The sequence below is a fragment of the Anabas testudineus genome, chromosome 5 (assembly GCF_900324465.2).
Source record: "Anabas testudineus chromosome 5, fAnaTes1.2, whole genome shotgun sequence".
Lineage (NCBI taxonomy): Eukaryota > Metazoa > Chordata > Actinopteri > Anabantiformes > Anabantidae > Anabas > Anabas testudineus.
In genome coordinates, this window is record NC_046614.1 from 14,972,921 (window position 1) to 14,996,702 (window position 23,782).

At 41.1% G+C, this 23,782-nt stretch overlaps 1 protein-coding gene across 1 annotated transcript in view; it reads left to right on the forward strand.

Moving 5' to 3' along the window:
- Positions 1-6,078: 6,078 nt before the first annotated feature.
- The window catches only part of sema3fa (sema domain, immunoglobulin domain (Ig), short basic domain, secreted, (semaphorin) 3Fa), a 42,324-nt gene continuing 24,620 nt past the window's right edge, over positions 6,079-23,782 (forward strand). The window contains exons 1-2 of the mRNA XM_026348553.1: positions 6,079-6,524; positions 8,119-8,268. Coding sequence (XP_026204338.1) covers positions 8,157-8,268 — 112 coding nt within the window. The 5' untranslated portion in view covers positions 6,079-6,524; positions 8,119-8,156. The remainder of the gene's footprint in view (positions 6,525-8,118; positions 8,269-23,782) is intronic.

The window sequence follows — 23,782 nt, forward strand, 5'->3', positions numbered from 1 at the left end:
ATCAGAAAGAAAACACCAAGTAACCCAATTAGTATTTTGTTTGTTGTTGTTGTTTTTAGTTGGTCTCTCACTTGTTTCTGTTTTTAAACACATGGTGAATCTCTCTGTTTCCCTCTCTCTCTCTCTCTCTCTCTCACACACACACACACACACACACACACACACACAACTGTTTGGTCTCCATCTCTCCTCTGTCATTTTGAAATCTCCAGCCACCTGTTTCATGGTCTCATCAGAGCAAGTGATGACAGGAGGATGAGATGGGGCAGGGGTAGGAGGGTGCGGGGGGTGAAGGACAAGACATCGTAAATATGTATTTTGAACACTACTGAAACTTTCAACCCTTATGAACCATTTCCAGCAAAGGTACTTTTTCCAGGGATCAGAAAACTTTTTTGAAACTTAATTCCTGGACCTGTGTTCAACATCAATGGAACCAGGGTCTAAATTTTGTTCCAGGACTGTACAGTAGTCCAGTGATTACATCATAGATCACAGCTGCAATGGTCATTTGAATGCAAGTTTATAATCATCCAAAGCTTTGCAACATCGGTTTTGCCCAGTTTGTTGTCATGGGGAATAATAAGAACTAAGCGGTTCTAACTTCTCCATCAGCAGTGAATTTCCAGCTGAACATGTCGAGAGATGGAGATCCACACCTGATCTAGCAGTCCTTTGAGGCTGAAAGTAACAACAACGGTGCTTTGAGCTAAGCGCTAACACAATGTTGACATGTTCACACTGACAAACTAAGCTGTTGCCTAGCTTAGGTGTAATGTTCACAACGTTTACTGTGATGGCAAATAATTAGTAAAAGACAATGTTCTGCACTAGATGAAAAGTCTTCTGAGTGATTACACTCAGTCCTGAGGGAAACGTGGATGTGTGTCCCCAAAATTCTTGGCATTATCACCAGTTGTACTACATTAAAATCCACATCTCACAAGAGGTCAGGGGACCACCACAGCTGTTAGGATTCAATGGATGGATACTTATCTCTGCCTGGACCAAAGTGGTGGATTGCTATTCCTAGGGCCATGCTGCCAACAAGGAGCGACCTACAGTAGTAGAGAAGGTTATACAATCTAATTCTGCATTGTGTCTCTGCCCCAGTTACATTTGTTTCTTTCCATACAGATCATAGGAAAAAGAGGAAGAAGATGTAAAAGGAGACAGATATCTTTGTGGTGCAGTATTTTATAACAGCAAAGTCCTATTTTTAAGTCAGTACTTACTGTACAAACTTCTTCTTCAAGCCTTTGAGTAACTGACAATAGGCATAACACAAGGAAACAAGCCAGAAATTAAGGAAAACAAATGTACATACTGTGAAATGTTTTTTTTCCCCAAATCATTTTAGAACTAGGATATGGCCAAAACACAAAAGTCCCATGGATTCCCCTATCAACCCACAGAGTACATTAGTTAGAGTAACACTGACCACTTCTAAGTGTAGAGCAGAACAAAAAGCATAGTCATTTCCTCTCGCCATCTTTAGGCTCTCCATCTGGCCAGAGACCTGCGGCTAGACGCCAGTGAAGAATGACTGACGGACCGGACCCTCAGGAAGCCCAAGACAACACTGCTGCATGGGAAAACTATTACACAACCCCCCTTCAGCCAACCACAGGTAACATTGCTGGGGCACCTTCACCCACAAAGGCATGCTAAATATAAAACCACTGTTATTGTTTGCAGTGCATTTACTCTGTAGAGCAAAAAGACAAGGGGGGAAAAGAGTCAGTGTAATGTAATACAGACTCTCCAAGGGTTGATACTGATGGAGAAAATCCACCAGACAAGCAGGGAACAGGATCAGACCTTGTGGAGCCTGCTAGGCAACAGCTTTAATTTATACCAAATCATCCCACCACAGCTGCCCTACTCCCTCCGTTCCCAGGCAGGAGACATGTGAGCCAGATACAATGAGACAAACTTGTGTCATTTAAAAAAAAAGGCAGCTGTCCCATTTTTAGATCTGCAAAGCTCCAGCTGAGTCATAGTCAGCTTCTGTGACAAAAGACGGGGGAACAAGTACGAGCAGAAAAATGACAATCAGCCAAACACAGTGTGATCTGGGTGGGAAAAAAAATATTCTTGAAGAAAAGAGTGCCATTAATCTTTAACGTACAACTTTAAAAGGCATGTCATGTCTAAGTAATCACAAAAAAAAAAAAGAAAAATACACACCGCACAGAATTTCTGTCACATTCACACAATGATCTTCCAAATTTTTTAACATTAGGGTGAGACTGAAGACTTTGGTTTACAGTTTCTTGACTCTTTAATTGTTAAAGACAACTTTGCTGGTGCTGCGTCATGCCAACAGAAACAAAGAAAAAAACCCAAAGTATTTTTCTAGTTTGGGTTCACTCGCTCCCATTCAGTATGTGGTCTGAATGGGAATCTCCAAACAGGGAGTGAATGTCTCTCCTGCAGGCATGAATGTGCTTAAAGAATAATAAACAAATATAATTGTGTTTATTATGAGAAAAGAGAATTGTGGTTCTAATATTAAAGCAACATGAAACAATTATTGGAAATGCTCCAAAAACAAGAGTCAGCACTTTTCTGTGTGTTTTTTTTTTTATAGTTTTGCTTCCAAGAAAACAGAAAAAAGAGGTCCTCTAACTCCCAATGTATCACTCTTTCCCACTGTCATGTGAGAATAAGCTTCTCCACGTGGAGATGGTTTATGTTACTGAGCTTATTAAAAATTCACATTGACAAATGATCCTAACAGCTAATAACACACTGTAAGGTCTTGAATGTCTAACAGTTATGACACAACATTAGTTGCAACTAGTATCAGTCAGGAGTCTAAAAACAGCCAAACTTTTCAGGGCCTGATTCAAGTTTCCTGCTCTGTCTGCCAGCTTTGTGATGGAGGTATGACTCTGCGAAGTGCCGCGTTATCTTTTTCCCATTTAAATGCTAATGAGCGTGCTGCCGTACAAGTCAAAGCACTGCAGAAACAGTGTGAATTTTTTATATCTCATCACACCAAAAGGTAACAGCTCTCCCAGTGAGGCAGCGGGATGAGTACATGTTCCCTCATTAAATTCTACACAAACAATGCGTCCCCCCGACAGCCCCGTGGGCCTTTCTGTGTCGCGGCATCCTCAGGCTCCGTGTGCTGCTCGTGTGTGCACGGTCAATTTGGATGAGGATGTGTGTGTGTGTGTGTGTGTGTGTGCACTCACATCTGTCTGTGTTATTTGGATGTGTGTGTGTCTGTGTATATGCAGATGTGCACAGCAGTGTGCGGGGCTGCAAGGGTTTCTTCACCTCATCAGTAATGAACAGCTGTTAATTGCCTCTCGTCATGTGCCGAAGCCGGCACACACAGGTTAAGGTTGTCACAGCCTGCTAATAATTACTTTCTATAGCTGGTGGAGTCTTTGATGGCTGCGGGTTAGAGAACAAATCATTGAATGAAATGAAACTCATATGAAAGAATGACCCCTTGCTCTTCCCACTGGCACCTGTTTCCATGAAAATCACCAGTGACTCCAAAGTAAATGTTAATGCATTTGTGAAGTATTTCCTTGTTATAGTGTTGCAGTGAATAAATAATGGTTCATATAAACAATCTTATGAGCAATCCTCGGGGAACTTGAGTGATAACAGTAATCTATGCAGCATTGGCTTCCTGTCCTCCAGGAAAATGACATCAGCAATAGATACAGTATGTTGGAGTCAAACTCACGTCGCGAGAAGTGGCAAGTTAAATCTGGGCAATAAGAGAGAAACACTTGGCATAGAATAGTATGTCAGTCATAAAATATCTGTAACAAAACTTCTCAAGAGATTCTTCAAAGGTTGATTTATAAACCTGGCCTCTGCGAACAAAAGCTCTTAAAGTCAGCTTGTTGCCGTGTTCTTTTAACTGTGTTGCCTTTGCGGTCTGGCACTCAATGATAATCTTTGGTTTCAAACATTATCTTTCACATTTTATTCCTCAGATAGCTGTTAGAGAAAGCAATACTAGAGAAAAAAGTGAAAAAGCATGAGGGACTTTTTATGAAGGCGGGCGCTCCTCAAAGCCAGGATTCAATAATTGCTTTCTTCTTGTCTCACGCAAGTGACAGATGGTGAGGCCACCAGAGGCCTGAAGATGGGAATAATGTTGTTGATTAAAAAGAAATATAGGAAACAACATGCAGCTGTTGGGAAGACAAAAAAAGAAAGAGGAAAGGGGGAATAAATAGAGCTGGGAAACAAACAAACAAAAAAAAAAAAAGAGTATCTGTAATGGCACAATTAAACTTGGCTGGTCCACACACATTTTGATTGGAGGCTGTTTGAACTCCTGAAATGTGAAGTTCGGGAAAAAGAGATTTTATTCTTTGACTGAGTTATTCATGGTGAGTCCTGAGGGACTGGGAGTTGTGTTCCAGATATTTATGAAAGTTGTTACAAATTTGGATCTGCACATTCTGGTACACAGCCCACCCCTTAAAGACGAACGCCGGCCTGCACACGAATATGCAGGTTATAAGTTATTTGTCTCTTTATGCGTGAGAAAGAGAGACTTGTCTTGGCTGAAACACATCTATAGGGTGTATCTGTGAGCTTGTACATGTTGGGTTATTGTGTTCCAGAGCTTTTTGCTGTTACAAAGGGAAATGTATGCCTGGAGTCCTACTATGAAGCCTCTTTTGCATAAACTAATAAAATATTGTCATGTACATATTTCAAAAGACAAAAAACTCAAAGTCACATGTCTAACATGAAGGCCTGTAAAATTCACACAGAGAGCAGTTAGATTTTTTAAATCTAAATGAATGCATAAATATTGCAAGTCATTTGTCAGCTACATTTGTTTTTCATGAATGAAGTTTCAGCGAAATTATCACACAGTGGGATTTGTGGTAGTTTAAGTTGTATGGTTTCCCACTGCAACAGTATCTCACCAGTAAGATAACAAACACAGACGGGGCAGTAAACCAACCCTGCATCGTCCAAATTCCTAACTGATTTTATCCACTCTTGCAACCGTGTTGTGCGTAGGACTGCATGAAACCTAAGCTACTGTATTTGTAATTTATAGAATAATAAGCATGCACACTGGGCATCAGCTGCACGGTGTGTTGACTGGATAAGAAGCAAAATAAGCCAGTGTGATCAGGGGAGGGATCGAGTGAGATTAAAAGATTTAAGGCTCCATTTGCCCATGAATATCTGATGTCTATCTGAGGCGAGAGCCCAGATAGACAGATCCTCTGTCAGGTCGGCGGAAATCTACCTCGTCTTTATCTGGCCACTTTTCAGGAGTTCCTTACATCAACGTGCAGCCAAATTCCTGTTGTGTTTAAGTGTTACGCAGCAGCTGTAAGTGTCAAATAAACATCTTCTCTTCTCTCATCCCTCTCATCCAAAATCATTGTTTGCTTGTTGTCCTTTCTTTTCCGCCAAATCCAAAATATACCGAGTGAGTCACACTTCATTCAAAAAGCAAATACTGTTCCATACCGCCTGTCTGCCAATACCAGCAGACACTGAACAATTGTTTGGGTCAGACTAGGCATTTGAAAGTTTCTCAGCACAACTCAATTTTGGCTGTAGTCAGCAAATTATAAGCCAGTAGCTGGAAATCAGTTGTGAAATGAAAGCGTCCTAGAGACAAAATCCAAAATGAAAAATGTTGGACTGTATATGTGCAGTTTAAAATAAGAAATAAAGCCGACATCACATTAACACAAGCAGTCATGTGTTCTATATTACAAACATGTGTTTTATGTATGTAAACAAACTGCATAACCTGTTAAAGTCTGCAGGTTTCATTTATCACCTACATGTTCCCACACTCATGAGGAAAAATAAAACCTGCAGGTTAAAGTCTAAAAATGTGGGACCTGTCATTATTACTGACACATACATGAAATTTAAGTGACCAAATGCCTCTTTTGTTCAGGTGAATTGTATTTTTATTTTTATTATTATTATTTAGACTGTGGCAGAACGGGCACAGACAACTCCCCGTCCTCCTCCTATTGAAGAGACCTCCCTCCATCTCATGTTGCTGACATGTACACCACTTGTACAATTTGTTCCTTAAATGAGTTTCACTTTGTAGCTCACCGGAGTGCGGTTTGTGTTCGATTTTGGAGAGGGACGGAGCGCAGGGGGATGCTAAGGTAGGCTCCCTCCCCCATGGGTGTGTCCACTGTCGGGAGACCTCGGTCTATCCACCTGCAGAAGCCGCTTCCCTGCACCACGCGTCTGAACGCTGCTGCGCACGGCTGAACGTCCTCCCCGCCACTCATCTCCAGGAACAACTCTTTGTGTCTAACCTCCTTGAGGGAGAAGCTGAGTCCGTTGATGCGATTTAGAGATCACTTGAAGTTAAAGCGGCTGCGTCAAGTTAATTTCAACCCAAGCTTTGTTTCTCACTGGGATAATCGTGCAGGATCTGCGGCCGATACGCTGATACTGGTGCGTGCGGACAGAGGAGCTCCAAAATCTGGGTGGATGGTTTTAAATGTTGAGCGGCTTTATCAAAAATATTCACTGGATTTAAGGTAGGTCACAATGCAAAGGCTGTTCCAATGACAAGCAAAATGATTGTTAGTGCTATTTATTTGTTTTATTGAGACAGATGTGCTCATAAATCAGAAGGCACATTTAGGTGGAGTGGATTCGACCAGAAAGAATGAGGATCCGTGCAACAGAGATGAAATCAAATCTATATTCAAAAGTTCCGTGAAAATGATTGTGTCTTAAATATTTGGAATAGTTTGTAATAATCAGCAGACTTGAGTTCGTTTGTCTTCTCTGGTGCGTGGGAGGTTTCGATGAGTTATTCTGTGAAATACTATTTTCAAAAGCTGCAAGAGCCAAGAACAATATGTGTGTGTGTGCGTGTGTGCGTGTGTGTGTGTGTGTGTGTGTGTCTGTGTGTGCGTGGGTGTGTGTTTGGTGAGCAACGCGAGTTTTGAGGCACTGAAAGTTTGTATTTGCACGTGATGCTGGGTCTGTAAAATCCGTCTTTGACAGTGATTAGATGTGTGACAATTAGAAATAACAGGTACTGTGAAAGGACACGTGGTTCATGTTCATGTCCTCATAACTCAAAGCCCAGTCATGCTTTATTTTTGTTAAGGCTCTGCTTTGGAGTTCTGCCTCCAGGGCTCAATCTGGAACTTGATCTTAAACCCTGACAGTTTGACCTCAGTCTATGATCCACGTTTGCAAGTAGATCCGTGGGTAATTACAGTACAAGCCTGCGCTCAAGTTGTTGTATTGGCACAGTTCGTTTCTGAACTTTTTTTTTTTTTTCTTATGTGCTGGTGTGTTTTTTTGTTACAGTCGTGTCTCCTCGTCCACACACTAATAAATTCTCAGATGCTTTTATGCACCTACTATCTCCGGCCCTCTTCGTGGAGGAGAGCAGCACGATGATGCGCTTTGTGGTTTAATCTGCGGGCACAGCCAGAGGCGCGTCAGGAACCACCAGGCAAAATCCAGCTGTTGTAGAAAAAAAAAAACAGTCATGACGCTTCGTCAACTCTGTTTTGTTCCAGTATTGTGAAAAGTTAAGATCGGTGCTGTGTGGTGTGTTGTGTGTTGTGTAGTGTGGTGTGTGGTGCAGGCAGCAGCAGCAGCAGCAGCGGCGGCGGCTCCTTCGCGCTCTCTCGCACGGAAGGAGACTCCGTTCATTCACAGTTGCCCTCATAGCACAAATAACTGTGATGTCACGAGAGGCCGGTCACACAATCTGATAGCAGTCATGAAAATACATTTCTGAACTAACATTACTTTTCATTCCGTACTCCTGCAGCCCCTGGGTTTAGGGTTCAAATTACCTTAGTAGGCTAAGATGTGGTTTTTTATTTTACGCATGGCTGGGTTTTAAACTGAACCTGTAATTTATCTTATTGGATCAATAGATACAGAAGGTTGCATGAAAAAACAACAACTTCACAACTTCTGCTTCACAGAAAATCAAGCCAGGATTTTCTGTATTGCAGGCCCACAGGACAAAGTGTAGCGCTGCCCATAATGAGGCAAACCGACCCATTGTTGCAGCCCAGTGCCTGGTAAATGTTTGCTACAGTTGATTGTGAGGTGGAAGCAGTTGCTTTATTGGCTAACACTGATCCCTCTGTGTCTCAGCTCCTGGACTCGCCATCTACCCTGTTAACGGAGGGACAATGTTGTGGGACAAACTGTGCTGGCTACTGGCCCTGCTGGCCTTCTCATCTGGGGGGCTACCCCCCTCCAACGAGGCACTCTCCGCTCCAAGGATCTTCCTGTCCTTCAGAGGTAGGAAACTCAAGATACTGCTGTGTCTGTGACCCGGATTGTGTGGTTTTGTGTTTCTACAGACATGTATATATTTGATTAATGGTGTAACACTCACCTCTGCCTTCAGTCTTATATTCCTTGGTCTTGTTTGATAACTGGAATGGGCACATTTTTGGCACCAGCTGCGTTTAGGACTTGGAGAGTTTGCCATTTGTTCTTTCAGTGCCTAACAGAGAAGTTGATTGTGTGTCAGTGTAAAAGTGGTGTGATGAAAGGAATAAGGAGAGGTGCTGCTAATTGTTCTGAATACTCAAAGCCAGGAATATGTCTTCATTTAATCGCCTGGCGGCTATTAGTTCCCCAAACAGGCCTTTGTGTGGCCTCGGCTCCCCTCTGAAATCAAGTCAGATTTAACACTTGGCTGGGCGCACACTCAGGCTGCAGCTCCAACATGTTATGAATGTTTGCAAGTGCCACATGAGACCTTATGTGTGTTGAACTGTCCTGTTAAAATAGGTCTTTTATGGTGCTTTTTATGCCAGAGCTGGTGAAGCCATCCTGTCCATGTAAAGCTTTCAAGGTTCATGATATCTGCTTCTGAAAAAGATTTTCATAAGCCTCTGATGAGTTCAGACACCTGTCTTATAATGAGATCACCACACTTTAGATCTCCCCTCTGCGGCGAAAGTTTGCCCGAGTGTGACCTTTGAGGAACGTGTTATGAGAACTGCACGTCTCTGCAAGTAAAAGCACTGATATTACATTTCTACTTTCTACTGTGCTTTTGTTAAAGATGTCACACAGTTGTTTTTGCTCACCTGTTTGTTTCCTCTCTCTTCCCTTATCCAGTCCCATCTCTTTCTTTCTGTCTCTAATCAAGTTGGATTTCATGCTTGACTGGTCTCACATGTACTGGGTAGAAAATAGTTCATTCATTTTCTTTTTCTTTTAATTGACTTCCTTTTTTGTTTTTAATTAGTTTTGGAGGTTACTTTATGCCTCACAGAGCAACTTCACATAGCCTGAAACTAGAAATGCACCTACACTGTGGATTCCCTAATTGGGTTGGTTTAGCACTGTGCTGTTGGGACTGTATTGTTGAATGTGCTTGTGTTCAGGACCCAGACTCATGTGAAGGTTATAAAGGATCATTCATTTTTCACTGTTTATTTGCATTTAATGAAGATGGTAGAGGAGGCTCTGCTCAGCTCAGCTTGGCTAAAATCCAAAACTTTGACACAAGTGAACCCACGTTTAGTCATTGCTTTTTAAATCTTTGCCCTCCATCTAAACAACATATAATACAGAGGGTGGTATACATATTCTTTATATTATCTTTAGTTTTTCTGAGACACAAAAAATTAAAGATAACGAACTGTTATGCCTAAAAGTCTTCTGACAAAATCAGATCACAAATAGAGTAGACAGAGAAATGTTGCAACTCTCCCTTCTTGGAGAGATTTTTATTACCGTGAATATACTTAGATGGATGTTTTCATGTTAATCTGCAGTCAAATTTTGTAACAACTGTTAATTCTTGGTCAATATTTAAAGTCTTCGTCTGCAAGAACCCTGTCTTTGAAAACTACACCAAAAAAACTATAATCTACTAAGTAAAACGCCACTACCAGATATAAAAAGTGTTTATGACATAAACAACCTTAAGATGATAATGATGAAGATGAATTTTTTTTTTGAGCTTCTTAAAGTTGCTTCTCACTGTGTTAGTGCAGGCTGAGTTTTTAACTATGATAAGAACAAGAGAGCAAACAGAAACTAAGTCTAAAGATGTGTCTGTTCAAAGCTTGTAACGTATAGTCAGAGCATCAGGACAGACTTAAAAAGACTTGACAAACAGCATACTTAAAAAAAAATAGCATACTGTATTGCATGTCTCCAACTAAAGACTGCATTTTCAAAAGAAAAAGTTGAATTAAACACACCCACACTGTTTTTCATCTTTTTTTTCATTAGCACATCAATTCAAAATTGTAGTTGAGGTTATGAAAATAACAATTCAAGTAAGACTGTCAGTAATTAGATGTGCTGAAGGTATAAAAACAAAAGGTCACATTTTTTTCCAGTTACGTAGGTGTATCATTTCCCACACAGACTGGGTTTGATCACCTGCTGAAAACTCTTATGTTTACCTTCAAACAGGATCTATAATCACATACTATTTTAGTGCACAGGGCTCTGTGAGGTTGTGACCCTGCAAACAGAAGCCAGTCGCAGCTGAGGTTAACTGCACTCGAACTATGAGAGAATAACACCATATTAACAAGTAATAGCTTGTTAGGCTAATCCTTAGTCACATTTGAAAGTGTTTAACTTTGTTTATCTTCGCCGTCTTTAGTCCTTGGTGGAAACACCTGGTTGCAAGGTTAGCTGTGGGAACAACGCCTGGAGATAAAAGTCATGCTGGCAATCCTGTAATTGGACCAATTCTCAGGGACAATCTTAAGGTTCCTTTCTCGCTCCTTTTTGTCCCACATAATGGCTCTATGATTGTCACGTCTGAACAAAGGCTTCACTATCAGCTCATCTCTCCTGACAGTTTTCAGGGTTAAGATCAGAAATGACGAAGTGTCCTCCACCTTTATTCCTTGAAGAATTGCGAGTTGCTACAGAGTTTGAACTTTAGTGTTCTTCGCTATTTGACACTGCAACAATAGACTTCATCATCCAGACGTACCAGAAGATGAGCCCTTTCTCCTCCTTAAGTCCCTCTATGTAGGTGGTCCTGTACTGCTGGCATCCCTTCATTATTAGAGGAATTACAAAGTAAAGTCTATCTGCTAAAGTGTATCCACAGCTAATTTGTCTACTAGAAAAAGCACCCAAGCTACTGAGGTGCGTTACTTTTGTTTAAAAAGCATAAGAATACTAATGTATTGGGCCACCGCAGTCATGTAAAGACATTTGCTAATTGTCTGAGTTGTCTTGATATGTCTCCCTCAACAAAAGAAACAAGATGCATGAAATCTGCTGCTGTGATAGGCTAATCACTGGGGAGATGGCAAATGCACTCAGCCTGCAAGTACATTGTTCTCATAACCCAGAAATCCTCCTACTGTTCAGCTACAAATCTAATGTCATTAATTAGCCATATCATCACATTACACATTACAGTTCATTACACGTATCGCTTTATATTAAATGCATCATCAGATGTGTTAAATGTAATGAGACATGCACCGCACAAAAAAAAAATATCAAGAATAATTGATAATAATAAGGCTGGAGCATTTGGGTGAAGTGCTGATTTCACAGTAAGGATTGAAGAGGTTATAGATGTGTGTACCGCTGATCTGCTTGTTATTGCTCAAAAGCAAACCAGCTTTTTGCTCTGGCTTAAATCTATCATGCACAATTTGAATCACTCACATACAACACTATCTGATTCACATCCTCTGTGCCTTTCCAACTAACAGCTGTCCATGTTTGTATTTCTTTTCCAGCAGACACACGAGGGTAACTAGTTTATCACAGTCCTTCTCTTCCATGTATTCAATGCAATGCTAGAGGAGACTAGAATACATTTATTCATGTATTTTGGTCACATTATTCTCATTTGGACAGTACTTGGACCATGCAGCCTTGTACCTGTTGGTAGTATTTTGTAGTCTTAAACTGTTTCTCTTCAGTATCTCCATTAAGGAAAGTCAGAACAGTGAAAAATGTTCCCACAGCATAATGTGTAGTGGCTGTGGCACGCAAGCCTGCAGCAATTGTTACAATACTTTGCTTGTCTCTTCCCAGCGATGCTGGTGGTGAGGCGGGGAGGGGGTAGTGCATCCCTTCAACCTCTGCTCTGCAGGATGCATGCTGTCAAACTATGACTATTCACCAGAGAAAAACAGAAGGCGACAGCTCCAGCGCTAAATATAGTGTCTGTCCTGTCTGTTTCTTTCTCTTTTTATCTCCTTCTCCTCTGCCTCGCCGTCCTCCTCCTCTGCTTTTACTCTACATTCACACCCTCTCCATTTGCGTGTCGATAACCACGCCAGCAGCATGAGCTGAGGGAGGAGGGCACCCAGTATGCCGCCCACAACAGGGGTGTGCTGTTTTACCACATTTGAAGGCAAAAGGAGAGAGGACAGTCTAGAAAGTGCCCAGAACATCACAAGGGAGCAGAGGAATGGAGAAAGGAGGAGTATATGCATGAGATCAGAGATAGGTTTTCATACCAGCTCAGCCAACATGCAGTAAATGCAGTAGTAAGTTGTATCTCAAGCTCAAGAGGAAGGAACATGTCTCCATTGTGCAGACCTTTTTAGATGTTTTCTGTAGCTCTGTAAGTTGCTGGTTTTCCAACCTTTGATTTCACAGAGAGCAACAAACAGACAAATCCCTCCTTCCATTGAAAGGCATTAAAGTGAAAACAGTTTTCCTCAATTTGAGCTGGCATACAGAGCCCATGTTTAAGCAATTATTAATGCTGGAATCTCCCCCTGTGGTTATACAAATGCTGCTGCACTACATCCAAATGAAACCACAGGCACACCACTATTTCTTAGTGCAGTGTTTAGCTATTAAGCATGTTAATCAAAGATTTAATTATTTATACCGGAGAATGGCAGATCAACTCATCCAGCCTGTTCAGAATAAATGTGTCTTCTTGAGTGAGCTGAGGCGGAGTGACACTTCACAGGAACAGTGGATGCACATGCCTTTATGTTTTTGGGTTGAGTAATGAATAAATGAATAATTAATGTGTGTTTACTGCGAATTTTAGTTCCTCACAGATCAGGTGACCAACAAAGTATATGTTGCTGCAAAGTTTAACTATGAACATTAAAGTTTTCTGAATAATAATCAATATTTGTAATACTAATATTATTCATATTTCATTTGGTGAAATATTACTATTGCTAATATTAAAACGAGCAGTCGTTTCCACTGGAAGAACCCCAGATGCTTGAAATAGCTCATCCCACTCTGCAGCTCTCCTTCATTTCCAGGTTTCCATGAGAGCGGTTTTGAAAACATTTTGTGTTAATAGTTTTTTTTATCAGAGATCTTGAGTATGTAAATGATAGTTTAAGGGATGCTTTGGCAGCCTGGATGAATAGCCCCTCTAGTTCTCTGTCTGCTCTGTAAAAGGGGGCCAACACTCAGCAGGGAGTGAAAGACAGCCACCCGATGATGGATGTGTGTGTGTTAGTGATAGACAGTGTGTGCATGTGTACAGTACATGCTGGTGTGTTTGCGTCTCTTGGTGCCTACTGCAGCCAATATTTTAGATCAAAATGTGGCAGACAGGATAAAAATAGATGTAAGCCACAGTGGTGTATCAGACTGGTGACATGTTTTATTTATTTATTAATTCATTTGAGGAAATTGATTGGATTGGCTCATGTAGTTAAAGTGGCTAGTGTAGCCTTTGTAATTGTTTTCTGCTGGGCGCTCTGAGCTCCTTTCACAGCTCATAATATTTGAGGTGTGATTTTAATCATTATTAGAGGCAGATTATTATGCAGGCTGTGATCAACCTCACCACCTGCAGATGAGGAACAGGGCGGGGGAGCTGAAGAGGATGACGGTTGACAGCGTTTGGTGGTTAGAGACAGAGACAGCGAGACGATAATGACTTTTACTACAAGTGTTTTGTGTTTTTTTTAGGATTCAAAGTGTAACTGGCAGAAAGGTTTGATATTGTGTCAAGTCCATGTGGTCATGTCTGTACCGTGTGTGTGTGTGTGCTCACATGCTGTAAAGAAGCTATGTATGACACTGTGATTTTGGTTTTGTTGCCATAGCAGCATCACCTGTCACTCCTCACAAACTGAATCGGGTTCAAATATTCTCTCCACAGTAGAGAGGTGGGATGTTATCACAGCATGGTGCTTATTTCCCCTGATGTCTGCTGTCTCGGCTGCTCGCAGGAAATCCTGAAGTAAAGCAGCACTCCGACTTCTAGGTTTAGTTAAAACAAATGAGAAAATAAATGCGCTATGCCGTGCTATGTGCTGTGATGTGATATAGCGAGGTTGCTGCAAAGGGTTGGAGAATTTAGTGAGCTAGAAAGTGAAGAATTGGTTTCTTTATGTAGAGGCACCACCCGACTGGAAGTGCTCTCCAGATGTGGTCGAGGTGTAGGAGTCCTCAGGGAGTTGTGCAGCATGGACTGAAATTAAGGAGCCAGCAGGTCAAGGGCACCTCTCCACTTGTTTACTCAGACAGCTATCATTCATTATCATTTGTCTGTCAGTGTTGGGGTCTTGTTACTGCAGTGCCTTTGACCTTGTTCATATGGTGGTTATTTTGAACACTTCAGCTTGGAGACTACACGGGACCCACACTCTGCCATGTATAGTTATATATACTGTACAATTTATTTGTTTGTGTGTTTTAATCCATTGTTACAGCCTCAGCATCCCCTTTAGCTAGAATGACACTTGTTCTTAAGACATTTATGACTATTTTCTGGAATTATATAAATAAAACAAAAATTAAATGAAAACAATCATTAGTTAACCATCATGTATTTAATGTGATATCTTATATTCAAAATAATAAATCTTCTTGGGGTTTTCAGAGGTGACTATGAAGTGATAGATGAAGTGTCTGATGATTTTCTACTCTTTCTACTCTAAAAGTATTTAAAAACCAAACTGATTTAAATCTCTTTAAAAAGTCATCAATACATTAATCATTAATTTAATTAATTACTAGCTGCTGCAGTGCTGGAGAGAAATAAACCGCTGGAGGTTAGAGGAGACCTAATTAGGGGAGGACAACATTTGGACCACTGTCTCTGTAATATTTAGCCCCATCACAGTTATGTTATCTGAATTTGACATGAGTGACTACTGGCATGTCGTCCTCCCTGTGGACAAAGACCAACATGTTGAACTTTAGGAGCTTGTCCTGCTTTAGGTCAGGCATCGTTTAGGAAAAGAGGAGGACAGAAAAGACAGAGTGTGACAGAAAGAGAGAACAAGTCAGATAAAGAATACAAGAGTAGTGTGGAAGGACTGCTGGGAAGATAAGATGAGTGGAGAAAAATGTGAAAGGAGCAATAGAGCAGAGTCAGATGAGGCTCTGAGAGTGCTAATGGACTACAGGGCATCAGTGTCAGGTCTGCTATCTCAGCCAGAGCACATCTAGATGGAGGGATTTCAGAATGAGGAGGAGAGGAGTGCGGATGCACAAAGGCATACACAGGACAAATTGTGTGTCTGTTTCCCATTAGTTGTGTGTGAGTGTTGGTTGAGATGGTTTACCTCAACTGGTGACTGCTTGGGCTGCCTCCACAGTTCTTCTCTGTGCCAATGCCCCGGCAATAACCTTGCACTGCAAGGATCTATGTTAAAGTCTGTGAAAACTACCGACTTTATTCACACTTGTCAAACCAAATGTTGTAGAGGACGTGTTGTAAGTAATTTGGCACATGGGAACCTCACTGACAATACAAATTGATTTGAAGCCAAACTTGTACAAACATTTCTTTTTGCTGAGTGGTCATGCGATCAAAATCTCTCATTCTTTGCCAGTTTGGCAGAGCTTTACGGGAAGTGCTTAATTAAAGGTCAAAGTTGTTTTTAGGCAGTAGTTGGGCAACCTCAAACACCCATAGCCTCGTGACATTTTTCAGGTGAGTGAGATTCAGATTAGTAGTCTATCATGCTGCTCTGTGTGTGTACATTGGATGATGACCAAGTAGCTGTCTGTGATTATGGGAGAAACAAGACCTGTGGTTGAGCCTGACCATGATCTCGTGGGAGGTTACAGTAGTGGTGTATCACCCATTGGATTAAAAGAGCCAGAACATTCCTCCTTCTCCTCCTTGTCCTGTCAGAGTTGTATTTTATGCTTTAGCAGCCACCCCATCCTGCTTTCATATGCTCTACGTACATTCTCTCTGCAGGAAACATAATTGGTGAAAACTGAGCCACAGTCAGATGCTAACATCATTACAAAGCCCACCTTGAAGATTTTAGATGCAAATGCTCGGTAAATAGCAAAGCCTTGCTTGTCAGATTGATCTCTCTTCAATTAGATTTGTATTCCCCATGTTCCATTAGCTGCTGTAGCTTCAGGCAAGTCATGCTTGAGTTTGAAGGTCAGACCTCTGAGTGAGATCACCCCTGTGTGGGCGAGGAACCCCCTGAACCCATCTCGTCCTGGAAGAACAATAGAGAAGAGCTGAAGGGAGGAGGAAAATTAGAATGTGGTGGAACATGAGTTTTCCAGGCCTTGTTTTCTGAGTCCATGCACTGATGAGCTTCCTGATAATATGTTGATTGTGAACGGGAGGAGATGGTCTCTCATGCCTGATCATTGTAGTGGTTGCATTGACATGATGCCAAGATTTTCTCCATGCCCGCTCACGCCTCTTTGCCTTCTAGCTTTGTTAGTCAGCCCTGTTCTCAGGAACCTTCTCTAGGTGTCCCTAATGGTATGTTGGCACAGTTGTCCATGGTATCTGTGCCATTTGTGTGTTTCCGTGACTGCATACATATGTATGAATGAGAAATAGGAGTAAGGGCCTCCTATGTTGCTGTTGTTATTGTTGTTGTTGGTGTCGACGCCTCACTCATCCCGGTGAATGGACTGCTTGGTCTCAATAGAAGAGGGGCGTTTTGTGGGCTGGGTCCATCATTCATTTACTTCATTCATGTCCCCAGGGAAGCGGAGGGGGAGTGCTATACAAGACTGGCACGGCATTAATGCTCAAAGCATCTCTGTCTGTCCTTTACCGCCCTCTGCTCGCTCTCTCTCTCTGTCTCTCATCATTCTCGTCTCTCACTCTTCCTCCTCTTGGCACAAATGCTGAAACAGTCATCACTCAAGGCTTGGCTATGATCCTGAGCTTTCATGTTCTGTAGAATTTCACGTTAGATGAATTGATGTGCTCCTCTGGACTATGTGCTTCGCTGCGCTACAGTGATGGAAGACTACAGACAACCCCTCAGAGAGCTTATAGGAAGCAGCAGCTCCTGGCACCAATACAGACAGACACAAACTTTTTTCCATGGCTGACAGATCTAGTTTTAATGTGCTCGACTCAGCTGAGAATCAGAAAGAGAAACAAAGAACGTCTTTTGACGCTGGGAAGATCTCCAACCTAAATGATGCTTTGTTCAAGTGTAATCACATTTAAAAATTATAAAAAGCTTGGAATTCATTAGCCCATGGCTTTTGATTATCCCAGTGTCATTCACATATGGGATTGGTGCACAGCATGAAATTTACCTTTTCATTACCATGGCTGGATTACAACGTCCTATTAAACCGTCTATGCATGATTAATTAGTCACAAAGCATTCCAAAGCATTATAAGCAAATTAGACCATAAAGAGCAGGAACTTCACATTTGTTTAAGCTGCTACACTGCACTGCATGTTGTGGTATACATTTATGTGTCACTAAAAGCTTTGTATAATATTCAAGGGCACAAAGGTATTAAGTCACAGATAGCTTAGCAGTAGCATTTTACTAATTGTCGTAGTTACATGGTGTCAAACTACCGGTATGATCATAAACTTCCAGGTACATCAACAAGCTTAAACTTCATTTTCCCACAGATTCAAATAATTTTCAATATTGAACCAAATTCACAGTCCCATCAATTAACTACTGTAGTTTATGTTCATTTCTCTAACTTCACACTGTAGGATGCCTAATTTCAGCAATTATTTATTTGCCAGGGCGGGGTTAGCAGCTTCTGTGATCAACATTGACCATTTACCCTTAAAATGCCTATAGAGACCCTACTGACCTATGCTCTGTATGGTTAATAAATGCCTCACACAGACATTAGGTGAGTGATGGTAGAGAGATAGAATGAGGGAGAGCTGGGGGCTGATGAGTTAACAACGACTCATGTTTACATTCTTTAGTTGCAAAATGATGCATGATGAATGTTTAGTTTCCTGGAAAAAAGTGTTGTTCACTAAAAAAAAATTGCAAACTTAGACAGAACACTGGCCTGTGACTTGTGAAGTCTCAGTGTTTTATTGTGGTGTTGTAATTACACAGTGTGGAGTTTCTGGAAAGTGTCATTACTATTGATGAAGCTGCAATCTTTATCTTCAGATGAACTAACATGTTCCACATTGCTATAGTGGTTTTTGTCTTATAAAGTAACTCTGACAACACAGACAGTAAGTTTGTTCAGAAATTGGATCATTCCTTTAAAACAGTGGTGGTTTACAAGGTTATCTCAAGGCTAAATATCATAAATCTGGAATTAACAGAGTGAATATTTTCATCAATCTGCAAAAGGCCATAAACTATTAAGATAAGGACGCAGTAGTAGAGATAACTTCTAGTTTTGTTAATCAATTGGTGCTGAAACTTTAGTGCTTACAGTACTGTTGAGAAAGGAATTTTTCTTTGTTTTAATTTCAGGACCCGATTGTGTAACAATCAGAACATAATTTGCTGTGCGCATGTTAGAAATGATTGACTAGTTCTGCAGTAGAAGACAGAGTGCTGGAAAACCTACCGGAGAAAATAAAACTAGATACAAAACAAACCGGACTCAAGCAGAAAACAAACAAAATATCTACTGTTAAGATCTGATGAATGAAAAACAGATAATGAAGATAAGACACAGGGAGTGTGAGAGAGCGAGAGAGGTCATTTGTGAAAGCAAAAAAGTCTCTCTCTCTCTCTCTCCCTCCATTCCTGGTGTGAATCAGTCTGTGTTTGGTTGCCTTATCTGTGTGGAGCGGATGGCTAAGCACTGATTTATGACAAGTGTGACAGTGTAAGATAAGAGAGTTTTTAGCCTCCATGTGTCTGTGCAATCACCGGCCTCTCTCAACACCCTGTGCGAGGACGGATGAAGGGACTGTGACTAAGATTTCCCACTGTCACGCAAGTAGCCTGCTTCTCAACTGATAAGACTCTTAACTTCCTCTTCGTTCTTTCATTATATCTCACTATCGGTCGCTCATCATCCAATCAAAACAGGTACTTCCAGCTAATGCTGTCTTTTGTCAAACCTGTCTGAACATCTCCCACCTGGATGTTTAAGGTCAGGCATATTGGTTGTGTGAGCCTAAAACCAAACAGTTTGCCAAACAACTGCACGAAATGATATGTGGGCTCTTGGAGATGCTACCACTGTGATTTAGGATGGGTTGCATCAGGAGTGTTCTGCCGTTGAAAAGGTAATTTCAACATATCATATCAATCTCTGCTTGTTTGCATACTAAATCTCACTGAGCGTAACAGTCAACAGTAACACGTCAAAGCAATCTTATTTTTATGTTTTGCAAAACCTCCCCATCCAACCTCACATTTTCAGTTTGGAATTTATCCATAATAATATGAATTAATCACTAACTAGGGCTATTCAAAAGCTCCCAAAAAACCATACACTAAATGGTGACCCTTATGGTCACGGGTGCGAAAAAGGCCACGGGGTCACGGGGTAGGATGTCCCATCTGTCCATCAAACATGAAAGGCACCAAATCAACATGTGCTGGTGTTTTAAATAGGAGGGTGAGTGTGTCAGTCAGCAACGGGGGTAAAAAGGCCACGGATTATACAGACAGACAGTAATCTATAGGTCTGTCAGCCTGACCTTGGGTAGCTTTGTTTAATTGCAGGCTGGGAGCGAGCAGGGGGCTGCCTTTAGCAGACAATTCACATTATCCATTAAAGATGTAATGGCTGCCAACATGTTTCATCTTGAATGACATTTCTGGGCTTTCAAAGCACATATTTAACCTATTGGAATGTAAATTGTATTTTTTTAGTCTGTAATTATTTTCTGTGAAGCCCCCTCATTTTTAAGTAATGCGGGCCATTTATGTTGAGAAAGATCACATGAAACATTCCTCTGGTCAAATACTGTTGGTGCTTCTTTTTTGGAGGACACTTAGACAAAAATAACTCCAAAGCTGATGGCAACTAGGTGGTCTAAGTTGACTACTGCCCCTTGAGATTACACTTCTTCAGACGTCCAATAAGTTCAGACATCACCTGGACCAATTATCCTTTTTAGAGTGTCTTTGACATAGAAACCAGTCAGTTGGTGATGATAGAGTTGCAAAAGGATAAAGCATACTATTGCTCTTTCAAGAGTTAAAAGAATAGAGCATATCTACATAAAGGAATGTGACTTCATACAGCCTTTTTACTGCAGTCACTATTGCTAAATTGTTGCTGAACTGCAATATTTCCATAACAATGTTCTATAGCATTCCCACTGTCTGCATTCCTTTCTCTGTTGCCTTCCCCCTCTTCACCCCTTTATCCTTTTGCGTCAACTCCCTCCATTCCTGCATTGTGTCCATCAAACAGCCAATCTTCCACTAAGAAAACATGAATGCCCTTGACTGATGGTCATAGTCCCCACTTTGTTTCGCCACTCATCTCCTCCAATGTGTACCAGGCTGACAGCAAATGGACAAGTTAACATGGATGCTCTGTCACTCACAGCAGCCAGATAGCTTATTCTCACCGGAGGTGGTCTCCCTACTTTCCTTTCTTTTACACAGCTCTCGCTAAATGTTCATGCTGTGTTTCATTGAGTGTTTGGGTCAAATATGTGCATGTGTTCCTTTCTGTTTTATGTATGTGAATGTTTGAATGAGGCTGCCCTTCGTGCTTACAAATTTATCAATGTAAAAAAAAAAAGATTATTGTTGAAAAGGGAATGAAAAGAGTTAGTGGGAAGCTAAACATGCTGATAACTGCTGTCAAATGCAGACAAAGTACAGTTTGTCTTAAGTGCCAGTTTCTGCACACTTGAGCATAAAACTAATCAGGCCATCAAAGTGTCACCAAAGAGAGGGACACTGGATTGCACACACAGAAATAGTCAAAAACAGAGATAAAGTGGCTGCTTTGTTTTGGCCTGGCCTGGGAAGGATCAGTGAAAAGCATACTTAATATAAGCAAGGCCAATGTTGGGCCTAAGCCCAGTAAATGAAACACTAACAAGTAACATCTCACATTTGTGGGGCTCAAGCTTCTCTCACACAGGCCAGAAGAAGAAAGCATAATATTATTCTCTAGCAGCTCCCAAGTAATAATAGCTCAGGTGTTACCTGTTATAACTTGTCAAGTAATATGTTTTTTGTCTGTGAATACACACAAGAATTGTAATCATCTAAGTATGTTGGTGGTTAATTAGTTTTTCCTAGTCGACCTTGAGACTGGAAATGCAGAGTTTGTGCTTTAAGTGTAATTACCTTCAGAATCACCTACTCAAATCCACTAATTGAACTGGAGGAAGTTTACATACAACTTCTCCTGAGGGAAGATGTTGTAAAAGATCTTGACCTTCAACGCTACGTTCACGAAAGTGTCAGTCAGCTGAGACTTTGTTGCTGTTATAGCTACAGGACCAGATATTCATATATCGATTGGATACCTCTGTTGTTCTTGTCAAAGATGCTAAGAAAATTAGTTTATCCAGAAATAATTTCATGAGAAACAAGTCTCTACAGATTCTACAGACATAATAGTGGCTCTGGTTAAGTATGTCTGTCTCAGTCTTTGTGGCAAAGCTTCCACTCCCTGTATACTGAGCACAAAGGATGTCAGACAAATGAGCAGGTCCTCACTCCGGGCCCTGCCTCCAACACTCATCTGAGGTCCATGCTGCTCAGCAACCAGTCTTCTGATTGTTAAGCATTATCTGGTTGTCCCTTGCTTGTCTTACGGCATTAGCGCACAAGGCTCAACCCAGGATCTGTACTGACATGTACCTGGTCAGGCGTGACCCTCTTTTTGTCTAATACCAGCATGGGGTCAAGTGGGTGTATGCATCAGCAGAGCATGCAGTATTATGTGGATCATGCTGAGGCAGATGGTTCTTCTAGGACTCACACATTAGTACGTTGTAGTATCAGAACTCTGTGGATGCTGGTGACCCTGGAGCTTGACTAACTGACTTGGTTTCCCATCTGTGAGCAATGTCAGGTTTATATTCACATCTTAAACCTCTAGATGACCATGTAGTTTTACACCCAGTAGGGGATACGGCATACACAAGCATGTGTCAAAGGCTAGTACAAGGGGTACTAGATTGTCCATTAGCACATTGAATCCAAGGGCCACAGCTGAGCTTTTCTATGTTTCAGTTGAAAAAATCTCTCTCCAGGTGGTGTGCAGTTTAAAAACCTATACAACAAAACATTAAGAGTTGAACTCCAGCCAGTTCCAGACCTCTATTGCTTGTCCGTGTGTGTGTGTGTATGTGTGTGTATGTGTGTGTGCATGTGTATGTGGAGACGAAGCCATTCATCAAAATAACGTAAACTCCACCTCATCCGGGAGGCAACAATGAAATGCCATGATGTCTAAGAGCTTATGGTTCCTGTTTGAATCTGGCATCATGTCATATCTTGAGTAATTGTGGAACCGCATAACCACAAGCATTTCATCAACTTTTGCTTAAAACTTGCACAACATTTGGATGGAGGCAGTACTGCTGAATCTCATTAAACATATCTCTTCCTTCATGCTAGAGTTAAGCACTTGCAAAGGGTACCTCACCCTTTGTAAGTGTTCACAGCGAAATACATCATCACTGCGCACATCATGTACACATTTTCCCCATCTCCCTGCTTCTTCCACCTGTGGCATGCTGGGTGCTAAAGAAAGGAGCGAAGGAAACAACAGAAAAGTCTACGAGTTATCTTAGCTGACTGGTATGCAGACGAGGTCTAGTGGGAGCTGGCAGGACCAGACAAGTACACAGACAAGGAAAGAGAAAGGTGTCAGAGGAAGCTGTGTGATAAATCAAAATGTTATTATACAGGCATAGAAGGGGAGATATAAGGTACATGGGGATGCTGTAATCTTTAGGTAGTGCTCCATGACAACATCTTCAAAATATCCATAAAATGATGGGATGTTTTGGATGGCGTGCAGTGAGGCGGGTGATATAATAAATGATACTGATAGTGTTTGACCACTCCTAACAGAGATATAAAGAAGGTTTAAGTTTAAGTTATCTGACTTTAGCCATCGCCTGCTATAAATTTTAAATCATCTAAATGATTTTTTAAATGAAACGACTAAAAGGAAGAAAATTATATTGGCCTGTGTAATAAAAGAGAGTTATGACACATCTCAGCATCAGATGGTTTTCAACCTTATCTGGACAGGATATGTTTGAAGGCCCTTACATAAAAAAAACTTGGCAGTATCTTGAATAATTACAGGAAAAGTTTGCTTTAATCCATTCTCACCATGTTTGGACCAGAAGGAGCAAACTTAGGAACACTTAGGAGCAAACTTAGCCTTAGCCTTTTTCAGAACAACAAATTTAACAACTTACTTGTGTAATTTCTCGTTGCACTACATAACTTGATTGCATACTAAATTTGCTGTTACAAAAATTATACTATTTCAATCCAATATGTCTATGCATAAGGTTTGTTCATGTTGAGAGTATATGAGCACAAAAAACACAAAGACGAGGTCAGGGAAAGGTGGTTTGGGTTAAAATAACTACTTGGTAATGGTTAGGAAATGATCAGGGTTGTGGTTAAAAGAAACAACTCTGACAACAAAACTGAAAGTGATTAAGAAAGAGGAAAAAAAAGTGGGAATGAA